This window comes from Antechinus flavipes, chromosome 2 (genome assembly GCF_016432865.1).
Source record: "Antechinus flavipes isolate AdamAnt ecotype Samford, QLD, Australia chromosome 2, AdamAnt_v2, whole genome shotgun sequence".
Classification (NCBI taxonomy): domain Eukaryota; kingdom Metazoa; phylum Chordata; class Mammalia; order Dasyuromorphia; family Dasyuridae; genus Antechinus; species Antechinus flavipes.
This window is the reverse complement of record NC_067399.1, coordinates 36,214,630-36,240,024: the sequence shown is the minus strand read 5'-3', so window position 1 is coordinate 36,240,024 and position 25,395 is coordinate 36,214,630. Positions and strand designations below refer to the sequence as shown.

At 47.5% G+C, this 25,395-nt stretch overlaps 1 pseudogene and 1 gene segment (V, D, J or C); both read left to right on the top strand.

Annotated features, from left to right (window-relative positions):
- Positions 1 to 2,469: 2,469 nt before the first annotated feature.
- LOC127547540 (immunoglobulin kappa variable 3-11-like) lies at positions 2,470 to 3,412 on the top strand. The segment is given in 2 exon segments: positions 2,470 to 2,578; positions 2,897 to 3,412. Coding segments are annotated over 2 exon segments (537 nt in total).
- A 4,444-nt stretch (positions 3,413 to 7,856) lies between these two features.
- Positions 7,857 to 24,808, top strand: LOC127546356 (immunoglobulin kappa variable 3-11-like; annotated as a pseudogene).
- The last annotated feature ends 587 nt before the right edge of the window (positions 24,809 to 25,395 follow it).

Below are 25,395 nucleotides of genomic sequence, written 5' to 3'. Positions count from 1 at the left end.
CACAAGGGGATCTAGTAGCGGCGCGAGTTCCCAATAAAAGCATTTATTGGCCCAGAGAGCTAGATTGATAAAAGAGGTTTATTATTAGATAAGCAAAGTTAAAGTATAGGCGAAGGTAGAGATAAGGAGGGCACTGGACAGAGGGTCCAGTGGACAAGGGTCCTCACATGGTAGCCATGTTTGGAATCTCTGCAAAGAGGGGTTCCCAGCGTGGCCTTTTTATAATAGGAGACTTAGCTCGAGGGGCTTTCGGGTGTAGCCCCAAAGTTAGCTCATATCCGGGTGGGGCTGGGAACAGGTCAGATCTTCTATTGGAATTCAAAAGGACCAGGATTTGTGAGTTAAAGGGCAATTTACATTATTAACTAGGAGAGGGTGGGAATCTAGAAAGGAATCTTTCCCACATCATAACTGCATGAGACCCTGTGGAGAGCAGGCAGAGGTGACCTGAGAATCAAGAAACCCGGGTCGGGCCTGATTTTGGCCCAACGATGTCCGAGCTCCTGATCCCCTGTTTGACCCCTGAGTGTGAAGAAAACTTCTCAGGAAAATCAACCTGAGAGAAGCTGCCACGTTGCATGGGTGGGGATTGTCCCTGGGAGCTCCTCTTACCTGATCTCATCGGGAGAAATCAGCATCTGCTTTAACCCCTTTATGACATTGTAATGCCGGAGAAACTGAGGCAGGAGAGAGATTAGAGAGTTTTTAATATTTTATTAATGGGAGAGTATAATTGACTGCACAGGACTCTCATCTCAAATTTTCCAGTCAGACAGAGATAAAGATATCCTGGGACCAAGGAATCCATGTTGGTCCCAGGGCTGGAGGAGACTGTCATCTCAAAGAATCCAGAGGACAGCAATGAATGGGGGAACCCCAACTTCTTAAATACCTTCTAGAAACAAAGGACGGGTAAGAAGCTGTCAGGATGGGGGAGAACCCAGAGACAGGGTGTCTGAATACACAGAAGTAAAGATATCATGGGGTATCTTGGAATATTTTAGAGGGATAGTGTAAATTCTTGAGGACAGAAAAGAGTCGGGAGGTCTACTCTCTGGTTTATCTTGCTAACAATTTATAACCTTAAAACAAATGGTCCTCAGTCTTAATGGGCCAGAGTGGGATTTACAGCTTAGGGGATTGACCCAGAACAGTTAAGGAAACTGAGACAAGGGAAACTCGTACAGGGAAACTGAGTCAGGACAGTTCAAGAGAACTGTGGCATAACACGATGTCCTCGAGGATGCAAAGAAGGAGCCTGAGCCTGGATTCAGGAAACCCGAGTTTAAATTCTGACTCAGAATCTAAGAGATGTGCAATCCTGACCCTGTGACTTTACCTCTGACTGCCTCAGTCTCCTCACCTGTGAAATGGGGATAACACTCCCATCCTTTCTATCCCTAATAGCACCTACCTCCCAGTACAATTACAATGATCCAATGAGACCTTGGAGCCATTCAGGACCTGATAGTGACATCCCCCTTTCCTCCTCCCCCTTCTCACCAGCTTTATTATCTATGACAATCTCCCTTAGAATGAGAGCCCCTGGGGGGGTCGATGGCTTCTGCTTCTCGTTTGCATCCCCGGGACAAGCATTCTGCTTCACACTTACCTTAGTCATCATTTCTCACGGATCCACTTGCTTTGGATTGACTGAGAGGAGAGACTGGGGCCTGGAGGATCAGACAGGGGCTCTCCCAGCCCAGGAGAGGAGAGATTATCGGCCGGCAGGGAGCGTCTCCTTGTCTCTGAGCCGGGAATCCCCTCCTCCGAAGCCCAGATTTGGCCAGAGATTCACCCAGGTCCCGGTTTCCAGAAAGCGTCACAGGCAGGGAAGGGGATGGATTCTAGTGAGGGTCCTCACCCCCCGGGCGCGTCTGGAAAAGGGGGAAAAGGGGGACAGGAGGAGACATCGTCTTGTTCCACAATGTGCAGGATCACAGGGATGTCACCTAGTGACGGAGAAAACCCCCTCCCCTGGGAATGAGGCTCTGCCGGGGTCCCAGGCCAGGATCTGTCCAGTCTGAGCCAGACCCCCTCCCTGCCCCCTGGAGTTCTCCCCTTCTCCAGCAGAGGGCGGCAGTGGGGCAGGCCCAGAAGCAGCATCAGGGAGGCACCTCCCAGGTCTCCAGGCTGGGAGCTCGGGCCCTCTCTGCCTCCTCCCCAGGGCTGGGAGCTCCCTCAGGGTTAAGAGGAATCTAGTCCTGGGGGGGAGAGAGAAACTGCCTTCATTTGTCCAGAACCGGCTGCACCATCATCCTGAGGCACTAGACATGACCTTGCCCTTGGTCCTGAGTCTCCCCCTGGGGACAGAGCAGAGGGGGCCCCTCCCCCAGAGCCAGGCTCAGCCAGGGGGACTCCCTGGGGCTCCCGGGGTCCCTGAGGGGAGGCTCCTCCCACACCTGGGGCTCTTTTGCATCTGGAGCCCAAGGGAGCCGCAGGGAGCCCTGCCCAGGACATAAAAGCTTCCTCCCTCCTTCCTGCCCCTCAGGGCTCTGGCTGCTCTCTGCTCAGTCTCTGAAGGCCAGGATGAGCTCCCCATGGCAGCTGCTCTGGCTCCTGGTGCTCTGGGCTCAGGGTAAGGCCCAGGAGGGCAGGGAAGGGGTGGGAAGGTCCCAGGTTTTCAGGGATGTAAAAGTGACAGTTCCTTGGTACAATGGGGGCACACGATGTGGCACAAGACGGGCAGATGGGGGCTGGGAAACATGACCAAAGCCCTGATTGTAAACCTTGTGCGGTCTGTGGAAAAGGTGGTTTCTGTCTCACGTTGGCGCCCAATACAACCACTTGTCGGTCATTTGGGATTTCTGAGTCTTCACAAAAATTGTCTCCTTCATGTTCTGTAAATTGGACATTCCCACATTTCTGTCTTCCTCTAATTCTGTTGCTTCCCCAGATTCCCAGGGAGCCATTGTGCTGACCCAGTCTCCAGCCTCCTTGTCCGGATCTCCAGGAGAGACAGTCACCATCAGCTGCAAGGCCAGTGAGAGTGTATCTCTTTTTGGTACTAGCTTCTTGCACTGGTACCAGCAGAAACCTGGACAGGCCCCCAGGCTCCTCATCTATGATGCTAACAGGCTGGCATCCGGGGTCCCTGCCCGGTTCAGTGGCAGTGGGTCTGGGACAGATTTCACTCTCACCATCAACAGCCTGGAGCTTGAGGACGCTGCACATTATTACTGTCAGCAGGGTTATAACAGGCCTCCCACAGTGCTTCAGGCCCGAACAAAAACCTCCCCAGTACATCCAGGGGACTCAGCTCAGAGCAGCAGGTGCCTCCTCGGGGTCCCCAGGGCAGAGCAGCCCCTGCTCTCTGGGCAGGCTCTCACCTCCCAGGGCTTCCCCTTTCTGGTCCCCCCTGGGTCCCTCCTTTCTAACTTGTGATCACAAGCCCTGTCTGCACAGCCAAGGCAGAGGGAAGGCAGCACAAACCCAGGAGAAACAAGGGGGAAAACGTAACAAAGAAATGCTGATATTTCAGGTCTATTTGTTATATTTTGCCTCAACAGAAAGCGTTTCTCTTGTGAGGACCCCAAGTTCCCGTTGAGGAGGCTTTCCTCTAGGTCTCTGTAGCAATGACAAAAACTCACTGCTGCTTTTCAGCCATGTCTGAGTCTCTGTGACCCCCTGGGGGTTTTCCTGGCAGAAATATTGAAACAGGTTGGGTCCCTTTAAGACACTGTATTTCCTATTGATCTGTGATCCCTTTCAGAATCTCAGCCATTCCTGGGGAAGCCATATCCTCCCCAGACACGTTATCTTTGCAGGATGCAGGGCCTTGGATGCAATTAGAAATCCTGCCACAAAGCCCCACTTTGAAATGCTGTTAATTCTAACAGGAGATCCGGGCTGTCCCAGCCCCTCCTAAGGCCCAACATAACAGCTTCCTTCAATGAAGGTCTTTGCAGATGGATCTAGGCAGCTCCTTTGCTTCCAGGACCTTCTGTCCATTGAGAACTGCCTTCTCTCAGTGCAAAACTCCATTTCCCATAGATCTGCCACTACAGAAGTCTGTCTCTGGGGAACTGATTTCTGTCCAACAATAAACTTTCGTTTTGCAACTAATATTCAGGAATGAGTGACTTCTTTCCCTCCTAAAACCTGCAGCCGATTTAAAGGGGATTCTCAGCAGCTCTTACAGCCACTAACCTCTAGGCCACCAGGAATCTAGAGCACCCAAAGCGCATCCCAGGGATGCTGCTCCCTCAGGCAGAGCTGACTGGGAGCAGGAGAGCCTGGAGTTCCTGCACCTGGAGAAGGTGGCCACCAAGCCGGAGCGCCGGCCCAGCCCCGGGTCAGGCTTTTCTCTGTAGACTCTGAGGGAATTGTAGGCTCTCTGCAGAGCTGAGACAAAACATCCAATTCTTTCAGCAAATTTGTTCATTTTCTGCTTCATGAGGATGAGCCTGTGGCCAGAGCTGAGTGTGCTCCCTCCTTTTGGAGAGCGGTAAGTTCCTCCCTGTCCTTAAGTCGACTTCCTAATGGGCTGTCGACTAGAATTCCCTGGCTAAGGTCCTGACACTCATTTTTGGACTGTGATTTCCCCATGTTACTTAGTTCCCCAAACTAAGTTCAGCAGTTTCTCGGCAGCCTCCCTTGGCAATTCTTTACCACCTGGGCCTGTCACAGTCCAGCACGCAACAAAATTTAGCGAGAGCTATTCACTCGGGTTCCCTAAAACCCAGCCAATAAGATCCCCAAACTATTCCAAGAGCTCACCGAGCCACATGGTGCGGATTCTAAACTGCGCCTGCCAGTCAGGACATTCGTTTCTTCCAAAGTATGAGTTTCTGTACATCACTGAGTCTGCTTGCTTCCGTCCGTTGTCTGACAGGGAGGGAGGATGCGCACACTTGAGTCGGAGACCAGTGGAAAAATTCCTTCGTGGGCACCTGCCTCTGCTCAAGGTGCGCACCCTTCTCCCCAAAAGACACCATCCCGGATGAGCTCCCAAAATTGTTTGGGGCAATTTCACCTACCCAACCTGACTACTCAGGAGTCGCTCCAAATGATGTACAGAAAGAATTTATTAGAATCTCGAGAAGCGGAATGTCCTGGCCTGTGGGCCCAAAAGGACAGCAAGGATACCCACAAGAGGAGAGTCATTCACTTGGAGATGCTGACAACTTTTATACATTTCAGACAAAGACCCCCCAACATCCCACCCTTTACAGGCTGTGATTGGTTACATAAACATTTATCCCCCTATTTGGTCAGTGGAATGCACTGAAAAAGGTGATAGACAGCTTCGGCCACTTAACTCCTTCTTTGGACAATGGAATGCAGTCCAGGTCTCATCTAAAATCACGTGACCAGGGCCTATAGGACTGATCTGCTTTAGTTACCAGTCTCTGATCAAAATGTGATTAATCTGTAAGTTCTTCACCTTTCACACACCCAGAAAAATGAACTGGCAAGAAAACCTGCAAGTGAAGTCCATCCTGAGGCCTTTCTTGATGTTTCCCATCCATTGCCTCCCATACCCATAACCCTGCCGCAGAAAATACCGCGTGTTCACTTTTTATTAGGACTTAGAGGCCACAACATTTATTTCAAATAAGAAAAGAATCCTTAACCCTGAAGCCAGGATTCCCCTGTCTGTAGCAGGCAGAACGAGAGCCCATTTCTGGGACTGTCACAGATCCTTATGGCCTGACTATTGTCCCAATGAGCCAGGAAGCCAGTGACATAGAGTTAATGCTGAGCTACTTTCCCTTTGTGGAAGTCACTGAGGTCCTCAAGAAGCAGCTTTCCCTTATATTTGCTGTGACGAGGGGAGGTGACTGCTCTTTCTCACAGACTTCGAAGTGCATCAACTCCAGCCCATGACTGTGCCCCCCGAGATCTGCCAGCTTGTGCCGGGCCTGAGCTGTTTCACCTCCGGGATGGAGGAAATTGTGGGAACTTGAGCCTCAAACCAGATTCTCCTACAAACCCACCCAGTTCTCTGTTGTTTCTTATCTTGAGAGGGGAGCCCTTATAACCTGATGATCTAAACTGGAGACATCACCTTGGCTCCTGAAGCCCAGTAGAAAGGAGGTTCTGAGCCCATAAAATAGCGGGAAGATGAGTCTTTTCTATCTTAATGGGCCTTCTGAAAAGTCTGTGTCCCCCCCAGGGTGTAAAGGACACCCTGGATTTTAAATGTAGTTTAAGTCAAGTAAATCATATGTACTTTTCTATGATTTATTGATAGGTGAGGGCTAAAGGCAGCTCTCTAGGACTACATGCTATAGGAAAGATATTAAGTTGCTTAAGCCGAAGTTTGGGAGCTAATCACAGCAAACCAGATCTAGCGAAATGGATATCAATATTAATTGACATATTGACATATGGTGGTGCAATGAATGGAGCCTGGACCTGGATTCAGGAGGATCTGAGTTTAAACAATGTCTCAGACATTTGGTAGCTGTAAAGGCCTCACCGTGTCTCTTTCTTTGATTTTCTCAGTTTCTTCATCTACATAAAATCCCTATATCCTATAGGTAGAATTCCTACATGAATCCCCATGAATCTGTGGGCACATCAGTGGTTTTAGTTAATGGCTCCTAGCTCCCACCGAAATTATAGAGAAAAAGGGAGATAAAATTTTAATGTACTTTGCAACCTTTAAGATAGTCAATAGTAGCTAATAATAATAAAAGAAAAGCTTATGAGGTTGCATTTTGCTTTGAATTCTGAGGACCTGATTTACAGAGACTGTTTCTATTTTTCTATTACTTTCCCCAGTGTGTAGCATTTTGTTTTGTGTATAACATAATAAGGCTCATTTTCCAGCTGCGATTTCTGAATGTAGAAAAAATCATAACATTTTATTTTCTTTTTCTTTTTTCTCTATTTCCTTTCCCACCCTGATTATTGCTGAAACATGTTTAGCATTATTGCACACGTGTAACCTGAGTCATGTTGCTGGACTTCTCAGTGAGTGGGGAGAAGAGGGAGAGGGAGAATTTGAAAGTTAGAATAGAAAAACATTAGAAATTCTTTTTATCTTTATTTAGAAAAATGGTTTTTTAAACCCAAGTATGACACGAATGCTTTTCCTGTGTTTGTTCACTATAGATTGAGTGGAGAGAGGAGAGCCTGGAGGCGGGGGATCAGACAGGGGCTGTTGCAGTCGCCCAGGGTAGAAGGGAATGGCGGCCCAGGCTTCTGGTCCCTGTTTCTGAGCTAGTTACGCTCCCATCAGAGCCTCCCCCTGAGCCCTCTTTGCCCAGAGCCTCATTTCTAGAAACCTTCAGAGCCTCCAGGGCGTGTCAGGATGGGACATGGGGACAAGGACAGACCGAATGCTCTTCCCCACAGGCCTCAGACAAGGGCAGGATCCCCCAGTGACTGACAAAGCCCATTGACCAGGAGCCAGGCTCGAACAGGCTTTTCCCAGGGTCCCAGGCCAGGATCTGTCCAGTCTGAGCCAGACCCCTCCCTGCCCCCTGGAGTTCTCCCCTTCTCCAGCAGAGGGCGGCAGTGGGGCAGGCCCAGGAGCAGCATCAGGGGGGCAACTCCCAGGTCTCCAGGGCTGGGAGCTCGGGCCTTCTCTGCCTCCTCCCCAGGGCTGGGAGCTCCCTCAGGGTTAAGAGGAATCTAGTCCTAGGGGAGAGAGAGAAACTGCCTTCATTTGTCCAGAACCGGCTGCACCATCATCCTGAGGCACTAGACGTGACCTTGCCCTTGGTCCTGAGTCTCCCCCTGGGGACAGAGCAGAGGGGGCCCCTCCCCCAGAGCCAGGCTCAGCCAGGGGGACTCCCTGGGGCTCCCGGGGTCCCTGAGGGGAGGCTCCGCCCACACCTGGGGCTCTTTTGCATCTGGAGCCTCAAGGGAGCTGCAGGGAGCCCTGCCCAGGACATAAAAGCTTCCTCCCTCCTTCCTGCCCCTCAGGGCTCTGGCTGCTCTCTGCTCAGTCTCTGAAGGCCAGGATGAGCTCCCCATGGCAGCTGCTCTGGCTCCTGGTGCTCTGGGCTCAGGGTAAGGCCCAGGAGGGCAGGGAAGGGGTTTAGGAGATTTGGGATTTTCAGGAATACAGAAACTGATGATCTTTTAATCCAGTGGGAGAGCAATCTTAGGCCTCAAGAGGAAGATGAAGGCAGATAACTATGACCAGAAACTCTGTTTAAAACCCTTGTGAGGCTTGTGGGAAAGAAGTTTTACTTTTTCCCCAGGTTGATAGCAATGAAACTGATTATTCATCACCTGAGATTTCCATGGTCTCCACAAAATTGTCTCATTCATTTTCTTACAATTGGACATTCACACAGTTCTCTCTGTATCTAATTCTTGGTTCTCTTTAGATTCCCGAGGAGCCACTGTGCTGACCCAGTCTCCAGCCTCCTTGTCCGGATCTCCAGGAGAGACAGTCACCATCAGCTGCAAGGCCAGTGAGAGTGTATATAATGAATTGCACTGGTACCAGCAGAAACCTGGCCAAGCCCCCAGGCTCCTCATCTACTATGCTGACAGCCTGGCATCCGGGGTCCCTGCCCGGTTCAGTGGCAGTGGGTCTGGGAGTGATTATACCCTCACCATCAGCCTGAGGACGCTGCACATTATTACTGTCAGCAGAGTAATAGCTCCCCTCTCCCACAGTGCTTCAGGCCTGAACAAAAACCTCCCCAGTGCATCCAGGGGACGCAGCTCAGAGCAGCAGGTGCCTCCTTGGGGTCCCCAGGGCAGACTCTGGGCCCCTGCTCTCTGGGGAGGCTCTCACCTCCCAGGGCTTCCCCTTTCTGGTCCCCCGGGTCCCCTCCTTTCTAACTTGTGATCACAAGCCCTATGTGCTCAGCCAAGGCAGAGGAGAGGCAGCACAGCCCCTCTGAAATGGAGAGAAAGTCCCTACAGGGAAATGTTGACATTTCAGGTCCCCTTCATATCTTTGCCCCACAGTAGTGAGTTTCTTTCTCTGGTTGGGAGCCCATGTTCCTGTTGAGCAGGGTTTGCTCCCATTCTCTGTAGCAATGGCAGATGTATCTTGCTTGTTTTTCAGCCATGTCTGTTTCTTTCAGACTCTACTCAGAATTTTCTTGTCATAGACATTGGTGCTTTGCCATCACCTCCAGCTTATTTCAGACAAACAAATGGAAGCAAACAGGACTGAGTGACTTGTTTAGAGTCACATAGATAGTAAGTGTCCAAGATTAGACTTAAATTCAGAAACACAAGTGTTGAGGATTCCACGCCCAGCGCTCCATGCTCTCACTGCTCCGTGGGACTGCCATGATAGAGACCAGATCTCCACCTTTGGGGATTCACCTGGAGACTGTCTGTTTTTAGTCTCCTCAGTGTATAGAGTCTGCTCTCTCTCTGTATAGAAGCTGTCAAGGGTTAAGGTCCTTTTCAAATTTTTTGCTCATTTTGTCAGAGAAGAATGAAAGACAAACTAGCAAAGAAAACAAAGAGAAAAAACCCCTAAATGGAGTCTGCTTTTTTGCGGCGAGGGGCTGCATGGTGTTACCGAGCTTCCTCGACAGACTGCGGGGCAGCAGCGAGGCACTAGCCCTACTGTGCTGTGCCTGCGCTCCGAGACTCTGAGAGCGTGCTGAGACATTCTGGGGGAGGGGTGGCCAGGTCCCGAGAGACTCCAGCTGTTTGGGGTTGTATTCTTCGCCCCGGTGTTTTTAGCTTCTCTGCTGGGCTGCTGACTTGCTGCCAGGGCAATGTATCCAGTCCTGTAGCAAAGCTCCCCCCGCAGAGATGGCTGCGATCACTCCCCACCCCCTCTCTGGTCTGCTCGGCTGTGAGCTTCCTTCCGTGTTCTCGCTGCCGCTGCTGCCCTCAGCCTGCGCCCGATCTAAAACCATCCCTACCCTCGAGCAAAAACAAAATTCGCTTTCCTGGCGAATTTCAGGGATGTCTTTGGTAACTATTTGTGGGGTTTTTTTCAGTTAAGCATTAATTCAGAGGCTTGTCATGCAATGGATTCTGAGAAAAAAACTCGGAGCTTACACAGCTGTGTGCCTCCTCTCCGCCATCTTTATAATTCGTACTTGCACTACGTCAGTCTCTCCTGGATCCATGCCCTGTGGTAAAGGAGGAGAGAGGGTTGAATAGTTCAGAACATGCAGGTCATAGTGGAGAGTTCTGATGAAAGGAGATCCGTGGAGAAGAAAATTTACTGCTAATTGCAACAACAACAACAAAGAGAGCTGTCTGCTCAAGAACAAAATGAAAGAAATTGAAGGGAAAGGAAAGGAATGAGCATTCTGTGTGTTGAGCTTGGGGACTCCTCCCCAGTCTAGGACTGCCTATGGGAGGTAGAACTGGGTCCTCGGCTCTGGATGCCAAAAGTTCATTTTAAGACTTAGTTTCCATCCTATTCATAATCACCCCATGCTCATTTACCATTTCATTGAATCAAACAACCAACATTTATTAAGCACCAGCCAATCAGTGTACATGGAGATAAAGATAAAAAGAGAAGAGTTAAATAATACCTGCCCACATATTGCAAGACTCTATACACATAGTGATACACCCTCAATTAGCCCAATGGTCCACTTCCTCAATCTACTCAATTCTCATGACCTACGACACTCAGCTCAGTGTTTGGTATACAGTAGGTAGTTCATAAATGCTCCTTAACCTGTCAACCTCATGTATATCCAGAGATGGACCTAATATAGACTTTGACATTGGCCACAAATGTTCCACTTCCATGTTCATGAATCTGATATTTCTTTCTCTGATCATAGCCTTCTGTCTTTCCTTTCTTTCTGTTTTACCAGCCCTGAGCCTGTTCTTCCAGATCTGAAGATTAATATAAAGAGTTTTCTCCCTTAATACATCTCAAGAAACTCACGTGTCTTATCTGGAATTTGCCTTGATGTTGGCAAGATGCTTTTCTTGTTTCTTTGTTTAAACTCATATAATAGAGAAATATCAGATACTGATTAGTGTGGGTCAATTCTTTTTTTTTTTTTTTTTGACTTTTCTTTCTGTCCTTTTTCTAATATTTTTTCCAGTACTGGATTTGTTTTCTGTGCTCACTCCTTTTTCTCTCTCTCTGTAATTTTTTGCAGATATAAATGTATATATATATGTACATGTGCATGTATATATTCACATACACACATATATAAAACTTACAAGGACATTTGTATGTCCATATGTATGCACGTGTGCTATGTTCAATGTTTTCATATTTTATGTTATACACTCACATATGTGCCTATCATATATTTAATTATATAACATTTACCATAAATTCACATTGTATATGTATGTCGAGTATCCCGATATGTGTACTATGTAACAAGATATGTAGCAGATAAACAAGTTGACAGATAGAGACACAAATTATCTAAATAACTTGATTTTCTTTACATGTCATTCTCCCTCCAGCATTAGAATGTGAGCATCTTAAAGGCAAAGCTGTCTTGTCCCTTTTGGTTTCCTCAACACAATACAATGGCAAACACATCAGAGGCACTAAATAAATGCTTGTTGATTGCTTGACTACCCTCAAGAAATTTATATTTTAAATGGAAAAAGTGTGTACATGTTTGGGCATATACAAATAAATAATGGGATGAGGAGAGAATTCGATGCCAGGATGAATGAGAAATACTTCAGTCGAAGGTAGTATCTGAGATAAGCCTTAAAAGAAAGAAGAGATTCTAAGAAATGATAGAAGGGAGTGAGTATATTCCTTATTTGAAAAATAAATGACCAATAATGGAAGCCAGGATGGCTTCTGCACTTTATAAACATTATCTCATTTGATCTTTCCTACCACCAAGGGAGGCAGGATTATTATTATTATTATTCCCACTTGCAGTGGAGGGTACTGAAGCAGAGAGAGAAAATAATTCACCCAGATCATACAACTAGTAAGTATCTAAGGCCACACTTGAATTCAGCTCTTTCTGACCTCAGGCCTAATACTCTGGCCCCTCTACCACCTTGCTGCTTCTATAACAAAAAAGGCAAGAAAAGAATGTCACTACCTAATTTTAAGAAAAATGACAATAGCTGATGGGAAATACAGCAAAAACAGATCAAATTTTATTTACATATTTAATCTGTTAGTGGAGAAAAGATGAGAAACAGATAAAAAGTCATGAACTACCCTTACAAAATATGGAAGTTTGAGCAATGAAAAGCAATCACCAATACAAACAGGACAAAAGAGCCCAGCAACAAAATTTTGCCTCATCAATACTTGATTTCCTGCACTCTCCTCCCCAGTGATGCTAGAGAGCACAGACTTCTTCAAAGTGCAGCTCAAGGATCACTTCCATCTTGAGGCCTTTCGTGATGTTTCCCATCCATTGCCCACACCCATAACCCTGACCCAGAAAGTACCGCGTGTTCACTTTTATTAGGACTTAAGAGCCACAACTTTTATTTCTCACAAGAAAAGGATCCTTAAGAACCAGGATTCCCCTGTCTGCAGCAGGCAGAACCAGAGCCCATTTCTGGGTCTGTCACAGATCCTTATGGCCTGACTATTGTCCCGATGAGCCAGAAAGCCAGGGACATAAACTTAATGCTGAGCTACTTTCCCTTTGTGGAAGTCACTGAGGTCCCCAAGAAGCAGCTTTCCCTTATATTTGCTGTAACAAGGGGACGTGACTTCTCTTTCCCACAGACTTCGAAGTGCATCTACTCCAGCTCATGACTGTGCCCCCCGAGATCTGCCAGCTTGTGCTGGGCCTGAGCTGTTTCACCTCCTGGATGGAGGAAATTGTGGGAACTTGAGCCTCAAACCAGATTCTCTTACAAACTCACCCAATTCTCTGTTGTTTCTTATCTTGAGAAGGGAGCACTTATAACCTGAGGATCTAAACGGGAGAGATCACCTTGGCTCCTGAAGCCCAGTAGAAAGGGAGTTCTGAGCCCTGAGTGAGATAGCTGGAAGGTGAGTCTTTTCTATCTTAATGGGGCTTCTGAAAGGTCTGTGTCTCCCCCAGGGTATAAAGGACACCCTGGATTTTAAATGTAGCTTAACTAAAATTAATAATATGTACTTTTCTATAATTTATTGATATGTGAGAGCTAAAGGCAGCTCTCTAGGACTACATGCTATAGGGAAGAGGCTAAGTTGCATAGGTGGAAGTTTGGGAGCTAATCACAGCAAACCAGATCTAGCGAAATGACTATCAATATTAATTGACATATTGACATATAATTGGTGATGCATGAATGGAGCCTGGACCTGGGTTTAGGAGGATCTGAGTTTAAACAAGGCCTCAGAAATTTACCAGCTGTGAAGGCCTCACTGTGTCATTTTCTTTATCTATAAAATGGATATAATTCCTATATGAATCCCCAGGAATCGATGGGCACATCAGTGGTGTTAGTTAATGGCTCCCACCTCTCACCGAAATTATAGAGAAAAAGTGAGATAAAATTTTAATGTACTTTGCAATATTTGATAATCAGTAAATATTAGCTCGTAATAATAAAAGAAAAGATTATGATGTTGCATTTTGCCTTGAATTCTGAGGACCTGTGGCACAGAGACTGTTTCTATTTTTCCATTACTTTCCCAGCGCGTAGCATTTTCTTTTGGCAATAACGTAATAAGGCTCATTTTTCAGCTGCGATTTCTGAATGTAGATAAAATTATAACATGTTACTTTCTTTTTCTTTTTTCTCTATTTCCTTTCCCACCATGATTATTGCTGAAACATGTTTAGCATTATTGCACACGTGTAATCTGAGTCATGTTGCTGGACTTCTCAGTGAGTGGGGAGAAGAGGGAGAGGGAGAATTTGAAAGTCAGAATAGAAAAGCATTTTCTTGTGTTTGTTCACTATAGATTGAGTGGAGAGAGGAGAGCCTGGAGGCGGGGGATCAGACAGGGGCTGTTGCAATCACCCAGGAGAGAAGTGAATGGCGGCCCAGGCTTCTGGTCCCTGCTTCTGAGCTAGTTATGCTCCCATCAGAGGCTCCCCCTGAGCCCTCTTTGCCCAGAGCCTCATTTGTAGAAACTGTCAGAGCCTCCAGGGCATGTCAGGATGGGAAATGGGGACAAGGACAGACCGAATGCTCTTCCCCACAGGCCTCAGACAAGGCAGGATCCCCGTCACAGTCCAGCACTCAACCAAATTTAGCGAGAGCTATTCCCTCGGGTTCCCTAAAACCCAGCCAATAAGATCCCCAAACTATTCCAAGAGCTCACCGAGCCACACGGTGCGGATTCTAAACTGCGCCTGCCAGTCAGGACATTCGTTTCTTCCAAAGTATGAGTTTCTGTACATCACTGAGTCTGCTTGCTTCCGTCCGTTGTCTGACAGGGAGGGAGGATGTGCACACTTGAGTCGGAGACCACAGGAAAAATTCCTTCGTGGGCACCTGCCTCTGCTCAAGGTGCGCACCCTTCTCCCCAAAAGACACCATCCCGGACGAGCACCCAAAGCTGTTTGGGGCAATTGCACCTCCCCAAACTGACCACTCAGGAGTCGCTCCAAATGATGCACAGAAAGAATTTAATAGAATCTCGAGAAGCGGACTGTCCTGGCCTGTGGGCCCGAAAGGACAGCAAGGATACCCACAGGAGGAGAGTCATTCACTTGAAGATGCTGACAACTTTTATACATTTCAGACAAAGAACCCCCCAAATCCCACACTCTATAGGCTGTGATTGGTCACATAAACCTTTATCCCCCTATTTGGTCAGTGGAATGCAGAGAAAAAGGTGATCTACAGCTTAGGCCACTTAACTCCTTCTTTGGACAATGGAATGCAGTCCAGGTCTCATCTAAAATCACGTGACCAGGGCCTATAGGCCTGATCTGCTTTAGTTACCAGTCTCTGATCAAAATGTGCTTAATCTGTAAGTTCTTCACCTTTCACACACTCAGAAAAATGAACTGGCAAGAAAACCTGCAAGTGAAGTCCATCCTGAGGCCTTTCTTGATGTTTCCCATCCATTGCCTCCCACACCCGTAACCCTGCCCCAGAAAGTACCGCGTGTTCACTTTTATTAGGACTTAGGAGCCACAACATTTATTTCACACAAGAAAAGAATCCCTGGAGCCAGGATTCCCCTGTCTGCAGCAGGCAGAACGAGAGCCCATTTCTGGGACTGTCACAGATGCCTATGGCCTGACTATTGTCCCGATGAGCCAGGAAGCCAGTGATATAAACTTAATGCTGAGCTACTTTCCCTTTGTGGAAGTCACTGAGGCCCCCAAGAAGCAGCTTTCCCTTATATTTGCTGTAACAAGGGGATGTGACTGCTCTTTCCCACAGACTTTGAAGTGCATCTAGTCCAGCCCATGACTGTGCCCCCCGACATCTGCCAGCTTGTGCTGGGCCTGAGCTGTTTCACCTCCTGGATGGAGAAAAATGTGGGAACTTGACTCTCAAACCAGATTCTCTTACAAACCCACCCAGTCCTCTGTTGTTTCTTATCTTGAGAGGGGAGCACTTATAACCTGATGATCTAAACAGGAGACATCACCTTGGCTCCTGAAGCCCAGTAGAAAGGAGGTTCTGAGCCCTGAGTGAGATAGTGGGAATGTGAGGCTTTTCTATCTTAATGGGGCTTCTGAAAAGTCTGTGTCCCCCCCAGGGTATAAAGGACACCCTGGATTTTAAATGTAGTTTAAGTCAAGTAAATCATGTGTACTTTTCTATGATTTATTGCTAAGTGAGGGCTAAAGGCAGCTCTCTAGGACTACATGCTATAGGAAAGATATTAAGTTGCATAAGCGGAAGTTTGGGAGCTAATCACAGCAAACCAGATCTAGCGGAATGGATATCAACATTAATTGACATATTGACATATGGTGGTGCAATGAATGGAGCCTGGACCTGGATTCAGGAGGATCTGAGTTTAAACAATGTCTCAGACATTTAGTAGCTGTGAAGGCCTCACCGTGTCTCTTTCTTTGATTTTCTCAGTTTCTTCATCTACATAAAATTCCTGTATCCTATAGGTAGAATTCCTACATGAATCCCCATGAATCTGTGGGCACATCAGTGGTTTTAGTTAATGGCTCCTAGCTCCCACCGAAATTATAGAGAAAAAGGGAGATAAAATTTTAATGTACTTTGCAACCTTTAAGATAGTCAATAGTAGCTAATAGTAATAACAGAAAAGATTATGATGTTGCATTTTGCTTTGAATTCTGAGGACCTGTGGCACAGAGACTGTTTCTATTTTTCTATTACTTTCCCAGCGCGTAGCATTTTGTTTTGTGTATAACGTAATAAGGCTCATTTTCCAGCTGCGATTTCTGAATGTAGATAAAATCATAACATTTTACTTTCCTTTTCTTTTTTCTCTATTTCCTTTCCCACCATGATTATTGCTGAAACATGTTTAGCATTATTGAACATGGATAACCTGAGTCATATTGATGGACTTCTCAGTGAGTGGGGAGAAGAGGGAGAGGGAGAATTTGAAAGTCAGAATAGAAAAGCATTAAAAATTCTTTTTATCTTCATTTAGAAAAATGGTTTTTTAAGCCCAAGTATGACACGGATGCTTTTCCTGTGTTTGTTCACTATAGATTGAGTGGCGAGAGGAGAGCCTGGAGCCGGGGGATCAGACAGAGGCTGTTGCAGTCGCCCAGGGTAGAAGTGAATGGCGGCCCAGGCTTCTGGTCCCTGTTTCTGAGCTAGTTACGCTCCCATCAGAGCCTCCCCCTGAGCCCTCTTTGCCCAGAGCCTCATTTCTAGAAACCGTCAGAGCCTCCAGGGCGTGTCAGGATGGGACATGGGGACAAGGACAGACCGAATGCTCTTCCCCACAGGCCTCAGACAAGGGCAGGAGCCCCCAGTGACTGACAAAGCCCATTGACCAGGAGCCAGGCTCGAACAGGCTTTCCCCGGGTCCCAGGCCAGGATCTGTCCAGTCTGAGCCAGACCCCCTCCCTGCCCCCGGGAGTTCTCCCCTTCTCCAGCAGAGGGAGGCAGTGGGGCAGGCCCAGGAGCAGCATCAGGGAGGCACCTCCCAGGTCTCCAGGCTGGGAGCTCGGGCCCTCTCTGCCCCCTCCCCAGGGCTGGGAGCTCCCTCAGGGTTAAGGGGAATCTAGTCCTGGGGGAGAGAGAGAAACTGCCCTCATTTGTCCAGAACCGGCTGCACCATCATCCTGAGGCACTAGACATGACCTTGCCCTTGGTCCTGAGTCTCCCCCTGGGGACAGAGCAGAGGGGGCCCCTCCCCCAGAGCCAGGCTCAGCCAGGGGGACTCCCTGGGGCTCCCGGGGTCCCTGAGGGGAGGCTCCTCCCACACCTGGGGCTCTTTTGCATCTGGAGCCCCGAGGGAGCCGCAGGGAGCCCTGCCCAGGACATAAAAGCTTCCTCCCTCCTTCCTGCCCCTCAGGGCTCTGGCTGCTCTCTGCTCAGTCTCTGAAGGCCAGGATGAGCTCCCCATGGCAGCTGCTCTGGCTCCTGGTGCTCTGGGCTCAGGGTAAGGCCCAGGAGGGCAGGGAAGGGGTGGGAAGGTCCCAGGTTTTCAGGGATGTAAAAGTGACGGCTCCTTGATACAATGGGGGCACACGCTGGGGCACAATACGGGCAGATGGGGGCTGGGAAACATGACCAAACCCGGATTGTAAACCTTGTGCGGAGTGTGGAAAAGGTGGTTTCTGTCTCACGTTGTCGCCCAATACAACGACTTGTCGGTCATTTGGGATTTCTGGGGTCTCCACAAACTTGTCTCATTCATGTTCTTTAAATAGGACATTCCCACATTTCTGTCTTCCTCTAATTCTGTTGCTTCCCCAGATTCCCAAGGAGCCATTGTGCTGACCCAGTCTCCAGCCTCCTTGTCTGCATCTCCAGGAGAGAGTCACCATCCGCTGCAAGGCCAGTGAGAGTGTTGGTAGCTTCTTGCACTGGTACCAGCAGAAACCTGGCCAAGCCCCCAGGCTCCTCATCTATGGTACTAATAGCCTGGCATCCGGGGTCCCTGCCCGGTTCAGTGGCAGTGGGTCTAGGAGTGATTATACCCTCACCATCAGCAGCCTGGAGCCTGAGGACGCTGCACATTATTACTGTCAGCAGGGTTGGAGCTCCCCTCTCCCACAGTGTTTCAGGCCCGAACAAAAACCTCCCCAGTGCATCCAGGGGACTCAGCTCAGAGCAGCAGGTGCCTCCTCGGGGTCCCCAGGGCAGAGCAGCCCCTGCTCTCTGGGCAGGCTCTCACCTCCCAGGGCTTCCTCTTTCTGGTCCCCCCTGGGTCCCTCCTTTCTAACTTGTGATCACAAGCCCTGTCTGCTCAGCCAAGGCAGAGGGGAGGCAGCACAGCCCCTGGGAAACAGAGAGAAAGTCCCTACAGGGAAATGCTGACATTTCAGGTCCCCTTGATATCTTTGCCCCAACATAATGAGTTTCTTTCTCTGCTTGGGAGCCCACGTTCCCGTTGAACAGGGTTTGCCCCCATTCTCTGTAGCAATGGCAGGTGTATCTTGCTTGTTCTTCATCCATGTCTGAGTCTCTGTGACCCTACTCAGAATTTTCTTGTCACAGACACTGGTGCTTTGCCATTTCCTCCTCCAGCTTATTTCAGACAAACAAATGGAGGCAAACAGGACTGAGTGACTTGTTCAGAGCCACATGGATAGTAAGTGTCCAAGGTTAGATTAAACTCAGAAACGCGAGTCTTGGGGATTCCAGGCCCAGAGCTCCATCCTCTCACTGCCCCGCGGGGATGCCATGATAGAGACCAGATTGCTTTTTCTCCAGCCCAGGACACATGGTCTCTCAGGCTGGTTCCTTCTGCCCTGGGCCTGGAGACGAGAAAAGGGAGGGTCCCAATATCACCCACTTCTCTCCAGTAGGTGTTTCATCATCTCTTGGGTCTGGAGGACCAGGCCCTCATTGACTCTCTCAGGCTCATGTGTGGGGATTGGAGTGTATTTCCCATCAGGCCTTGGGAGAGTTCCCAGGAGAGCAGGGGGCAGGGCTGGGCCCCCTCACTGCCATCTCTGCTGGGGTCTCTGCCTGGATTCTCTGCCCCAAGGGATCGCCTCATTGTATGAAGGGCCAAGGCCTGTCCACTGCCTTCAGGACCAAGGGCCCACACACGGTTTCACTGCTACTTGAGATTTTCTGGTCAGCCTTTGTCACTGGTAAGAGGGGATCGGCTCAGCTCTGAGACTCAGATCACTGATGGCTTCAGTCCTCACAATGTTCCCAGATTCTCTCCTTTAGCCTCATTATCCCTATCCCAGGAGTGAGCTTGAAGGAAGCATAAACAACTGTTAATAGTGAATTTCTTTAATTGAAATTTCTTATGTGTCAGAATATTCTCACATGAAATAAAGGTGTCAGAGTCTGCACAGAGAAGTCTATAAAATGCAATTTCTGTTTTCAGGAAGATGAGACATGGGCAGTCAGGGAAATGAGCTCTCCCCTAAATGTGGGGGCTTAAACTCAGATAACTTATTCCATTGACTTTTTGGTCATGTTTCCCACATCGAGAATCCTGTGCAGGGCATGGGATCCAGCCTCCCTGTCTGCATCCCTGGAATACAGAATCCCCACCAGTGTCAGAGCCAGGGCCAATATTGGCAAGTGGAGAACCTGGTACCAGTAGGAACCAGCACAGCTGTTGTGTCCTGCTTTCTAGAGCCCCCACACGGGGGTGATTAAAATATACCTTCCTAGAGGAGAAGTGATGAGGGGTCTCCCGAGGATGGTGGGAAGATGGAGTCTGTTTATTTCAAGGGATTTCCCCTTTTTATAATGTAACAAAAACAATTCTGAGCCCGTGGGACCAGATAAATGACTTGCTGTGTAGTTTGCCCCCTGGTATCTCTCTGCTTCAATCACATCACAGGTTGTCACGGCCCCCTGACTCCTCAGGAAGGCCGAGATCCCTTAGGGGAGGTAGGAGCCGAACCAGACATTGTCAGCAGGTTCCCTCAGGGCTGAAGGGTCTGATACCTCACCCCGAGTTCCCCCACTGACTGTGACCCTCTACAGACAGTCACCCAAACTCCTGGTCACTGAAACAGGCTTATGTTAGACCCATGAAGGACCTTTGTCTCCTATGTTTCACTTATCTATGGCTGCTTCTATAAGATCTTTGCCATAATCTGTAGGTACTTTAACATAAGCCTTTCAGGTGCAAGTTTAGAACAGCTTGAACACAGTAACTAATGCAACAGCCAGTTTCTGTTGGTTGTTGCTGCTCAGTACATTTCTCAGGACTTTTTTCCTCTTTGGCTGTCCCATCTGCCCCCCAAACTCTCACCTGCGGCTCCAAGAAGCTGTAGCACGTTCAGCACTCTCTGCCATCTTGACAAACCAGTCAGTCTAACTGACCAATAGGAAACCCACTGCTCACTGAGGAGGCTGTTTGCCTGAATAAATAAAGACTTCCTTGGGAGAATGGGTCCTACTGATTCTGACCAGTTTTGGAAGCAGAACGAACATTCTCATGGCCAAGAGCCTGGAGCCCAGAGCTAGAGGATACCTGCTATTTCCCCCCATGATCCTTTCTAGCCCTCAGGGATCCCATCCTGGAACAAAAGCTCACAACTATAGCATTAATTTGCCTTGGATTAGGGACTGAGGGGCCTGTTATCTCTGATAATATTAGTCCCACTGTGTTTCTCTTCATTATTTTAGGTAAAGTAATTTTGTTGTACTTGGATCACTGTGCGCCATGATCTCTGGCCAATCTGGAAACCCTTCGAGGACTAAAAGGTGGGTTCTGATAGTAGGGGTTAGGGCTGGATGAGCTATTCCATTTCAAAGTGGTGAAATCTCATCCCCTGTCATTCACTAAATTTGTTATGTATGAAAAAGAGTAAATATTGATTTCTTAATTGTTTTCTCTGAAAAACATCAGATCATGTCATGCTGAGTCATTATCCTTTTCAATGGAATTACTGCCTCCTTCATTTGTTCATCAAGCCACTCTTCCACCTTCTCTCTGCAAAGAGAGGCTTTTTTTTTTTTTTGGAGAGGGCAAGATAGCAATCTTCCTGGTAGAAGGCGGGCCCTCATATGAAAAGATGCTCCAAATCATTATTAATCAGAGAAATGCAAATTAAGACAACTCTGAGATACCACTACACACCTGTCAGATTGACTAGAAAGACAGGGAAAGATAATGCGGAATGTTGGAGGGGATGTGGGAAAACAGGGACACTGATACATTGTTGGTGGAATTGTGAACACATCCAGCCCATTCTGGAGAGCAATTTGGAATTATGCTCAAAAAGTTACCGAACTGTGTGCATACTCTTTGATCCAGCAGTGTTTCTACTGGGCTTATACCCCAGAGAGATACTAAAGAAGGGAAAGGGACCTGTATGTGCCAAAATGTTTGTGGCAGCCCTGTTTGTAGGGGCTAGAAGCTGGAAAATGAATGGATGCCCATCAATTGGAGAATGGCTGGGTAAATTATGGTATATGAATGTTATGGAATATTATTGTTCTATAACGAATGACCAGCGGGATGAATACAGAGAGGACTGGCGAGACTGACATGAACTGATGCTGAGTGAAATGAGCAGAACCAGGAGATCATCATATACCTCAACAAAGATACTGTATGAGGATGTATTCTGATGGAAGTGGATCTCTTCGATAAAGAGAGCTAACTCAGTTTCAATTGATCAATGATGGACAGAAGCAATTACACCCAAAGAAAGAACACTGGGAAATGAATATAAACTGCTTGCATGTTTGTTTTTCTTCTCGGGTTATTTATACCTTCTGAATCCAATTCTCCCTGTGCAACAAGAGAACTGTTTGGTTCTGCACACGTATATTTTATCCAGGATATACTGTGACATATTTAACATGTATAGAACTGCTTGCCATCTGGAGCAGGGGGTGAAGGGAGGGAGGGGAAAAATGGGAACAGAAATGAGTGCAGGGGATAATGTAAAAAATTACCCTGGCATGAGTTCTGTCAATAAAAAGTTATTTAAAAAAAAGAAAAGAAAATATTAATGGCATTAGTGCAAATAGAACCTGGTTGAGAATTTCATATCTAGTAATAGGGAGATTGTAGATGTGCTTTCACTTTATTTTTGATGGCCTAATTTCTATTGAATGATAAAATTATCTTTGTTTTTCAAATACAAATTGTGATTTTTGAAAGTTTTATTGTACTATCTTGTATTAATTTGCGTAATCAAACTTGATGGACTAAAAAAAAAAAAGGCAGGCTCATAAAGTTTATGGGAACTTCATGGTATTACATATCATTATTTTCCCTTGGAAAGGAGCATATCCCTTAGATATTTGTCCTTTGATATGGAGCCCAAAGTCATCCCCACCTCCTCATCTCCTTGTGATTCTGGTGAAAGGGAAATCTCCTTTTTCATTTATCTTATTTTATTTATTTTTTAAATCTTTTTTAATTTTTATTTTATTTATCATTATTTTATTTTTTATTTTGTTTAGAGATAACATTACAAATAGGTACAGTTGCTTAAATTTCTAGGGTTTTCAACCCCAAGTCTGGGGTCACACATGAGTGGCTGTGGGTCTGGGACAGATTTTCCTCTCCCTACTAGTATGAGGGCCGCGTTAGCCCCCTGGATACCTTAGAATCAGCCAGAGTCAGAATAAGCAAAAGTCCTTAGTCTTTATTCTTGCTCTTTAGAGGTAGGATTGAATTAGAGGGAAGCAGAATCTCCACAATCTCCTCCACCCTCATCTGTGACCTTGGCTAGTCTTACTCCACCCCCTGGTCCCTCCTACAACCCTCTGTATACACCAGTCATCGAGCCAGCACAGGATAGTGGGAGGGGCTTTTTCCAAGCACATGATAATAGAGTATTGTCCAATCGGTTGTTAGCCTCAAGTGCTCGGCTGTCCTGACCTCAGTGCATCAACTCAAGAGGTTCAGCCCTCTCCCTACCAGCAGCCTAAAGGCAGAGGATGCCGCAGATGCTTATTGTCTGTAGGGTGATAGAAGGGTCCCACTGGGTTCCAGTTCTCCAAACCAAACCTTCCCAGGGCAGTTCCGTTGCTCAGCTTGGGGGGAACAGCCGCTTTCTCAGAGGCAGCAGGACAGAGAAATCCTGGCTGTTTGCTCACAGAGGCCTTAGCTGGGCGCAGCCCGCTACAGCTCCAGCCGTACTTCCTTATGGAAGCCCATCCAGCCTGACATTTGTAGCTTCTGTCCTTAGCTAGTACTTGGGCATGTGATCTGGGGCATTTAGGGAGAAAACATCAAGTAGAGGAACCGTTTCTGATCTGCTAGAAGTGATTCACTCTACAAGGGAAGGCCTGCATTTGTGCCTTCTCCTTCCAAGGGCAGCGAGATAGGAAAACCCTTTTTCCAGTTTTAGAGGAAACAAGGTCAGATTAAAAAAAAAAGCTTGGGCTCGTCCTACACTCTCCAGAGGTATTTTCCTCGTCTTGTGGAGAATTCTAAAGATGAAGCGGCCGTCAGGCATGTCCCGGTGTGTGTTTAATTAGTGCTCGGACTAGGAAATAAACCACTCTGGAGGATCCAACCTTTTAGTGTGAGAGTGTGTGTGTGTGTGTGTGTGCGTGTGTGTGTGCACGTGTGTGTGTGAGTGTGTGTGTGCGTGTGTGTGTGCGTGTGCGCATGTGTGTGCGTGTGTGTGCGTGTGTGTGAGTGTGTGTGAGTGTGTGTGTGCGCATGTGTGTGCGCGCGTGTGTGAGTGTGCGTGTGTGTGCATGTGTGTGCGCGCGCGTGTGTGTGCATGTGTGTGCGTGTGTGTGCGTGTGTGTGAGTGTGTGTGTGCGCATGTGTGTGTGCGTGTGTGTGAGTGTGCGTGTGTCTGTGCGCGCGCGTGTGTGTGTGTGTGTGTATGTACATTTAGGATCATGATAAGCAACAAAGACAGGACAAAATGGCATCTCCATCATGGGTTCATTGTTTCTCTGATGTGCTGACACTGTTTCTTGTGCCAGAAGAAGCTTAAACATGGAGCCCCAGTGACCTAATACTGTACCTGAGAATCAGGAATACGCAGACATTCCCCTTTGTGTTCCCCGAGATCTCAGCCAGTCCTTTTCACTGGAAAGGAGAAAGAACAGGCTCATCTAACAGACTTTCCATGGGCTTCGTGGCTCAGAGGGCCTGGGTGGGAGAGAGAACCGAATTAAGGATAGAACAGAATTACAAAAACCCATCAGGGGATGATCATCATTGCTAAATGCTGAGAAGGAAAATCTGCAGGTCCTCCTCTGGCCACATCCTCCTGTTGCTCAGTAAGTGTCAGCAGTCTTCTCCTGCCTGAGAATCAATTACAAATGCATTTATCTTCATTTAATGTTTTCCATCTGACTCTGGGGTAGCTCGATGGCACAGGGAGAGAATATTGGGCTTGGAAGCAGGGAGGCTCCTCCTCCTGAGATTGAATCTGGCCTCAAAAACGTACTAACTTATTTATCATTTAAGCCTCTTTGCCTCAGAAAAATGAAGTGCCAAGAAAACCTGCAAGTGAAGTCCATCCTGAGGCCTTTCTTGATGTTTCCCGTCCATTGCCTCCCACACCCATAACCCTGTCCCAGAAAGTACCACGTGTTCACTTTTATTAGGACTTAGGAGCCACAACGTTTATTTCTCTCAAGACAAGGATCCTTAAGAGCCAGGATTCCCCTGTCTGCAGCAGGCAGAACGAGGGCCCATTTCTGGGACTGTCATAGATGCTTATGGCCTGACTATTGTCCCAATGAGCCAGGAGGCCAGTGACATAAACTTAATGCTGAGCTACTTTCCCTTTGTGGAAGTCACTGAGGTCCCCAAGAAGCAGCTTTCCCTTATATTTGCTGTAACGAGGGTTCGCGACTGCTCTTTCCCACAGACTTCGAAGTGCATCCACTCCAGCCCATGACTGTGCCCCCTGAGATCTGCCAGCTTGTGCCGGGCCTGAGCTGTTTCACCTCCGGGATGGAGGAAATTTTGGGAACTTGAGCCTCAAACCAGATTCTCTTACAAACTCACTCAATTCTCTGTTGTTTCTTACCTTGAGAAGGGAGCCCTTATAACCTGATGATCTAAACGGGAGAGATCACCTTGGCTCCTGAAGCCCAGTAGAAAGGGGGTTCTGAGCCCTGAATGAGATAGTGGGAATGTGAGGCTTTTCTATCTTAATGGGGCTTCTGAAAAGTCTCTGCCCTCCCCCACCCTCCCAGGATATAAAGGATCCCCTGGATTTAAATGTAGTTTAAGTGAAATGAATAATATGTACTTTTCTCTGATTTATTGATATGTGAGGGCTAAAGGCAGCTCTCTAGGACTAGATGCTATAGGGAAGATGCTAAGTTTCATGGGGGGAACTTTGTCATTGGGAGCTAATCACAGCAAACCAGATCTAGCGAAACGGATATCAATACTAATTGACATATTGACATATAATTGGTGATGCAATGAATGGAGCCTGGACCTGGATTCAGGAGGATCTGAGTTTAAATAATGCTTCAGACATTTAGTAGAGGTGAAGCCCTCACTATGTCACTTATACTATGTCCAAGTTTATTTATCTTTAAAATGGGTATAAT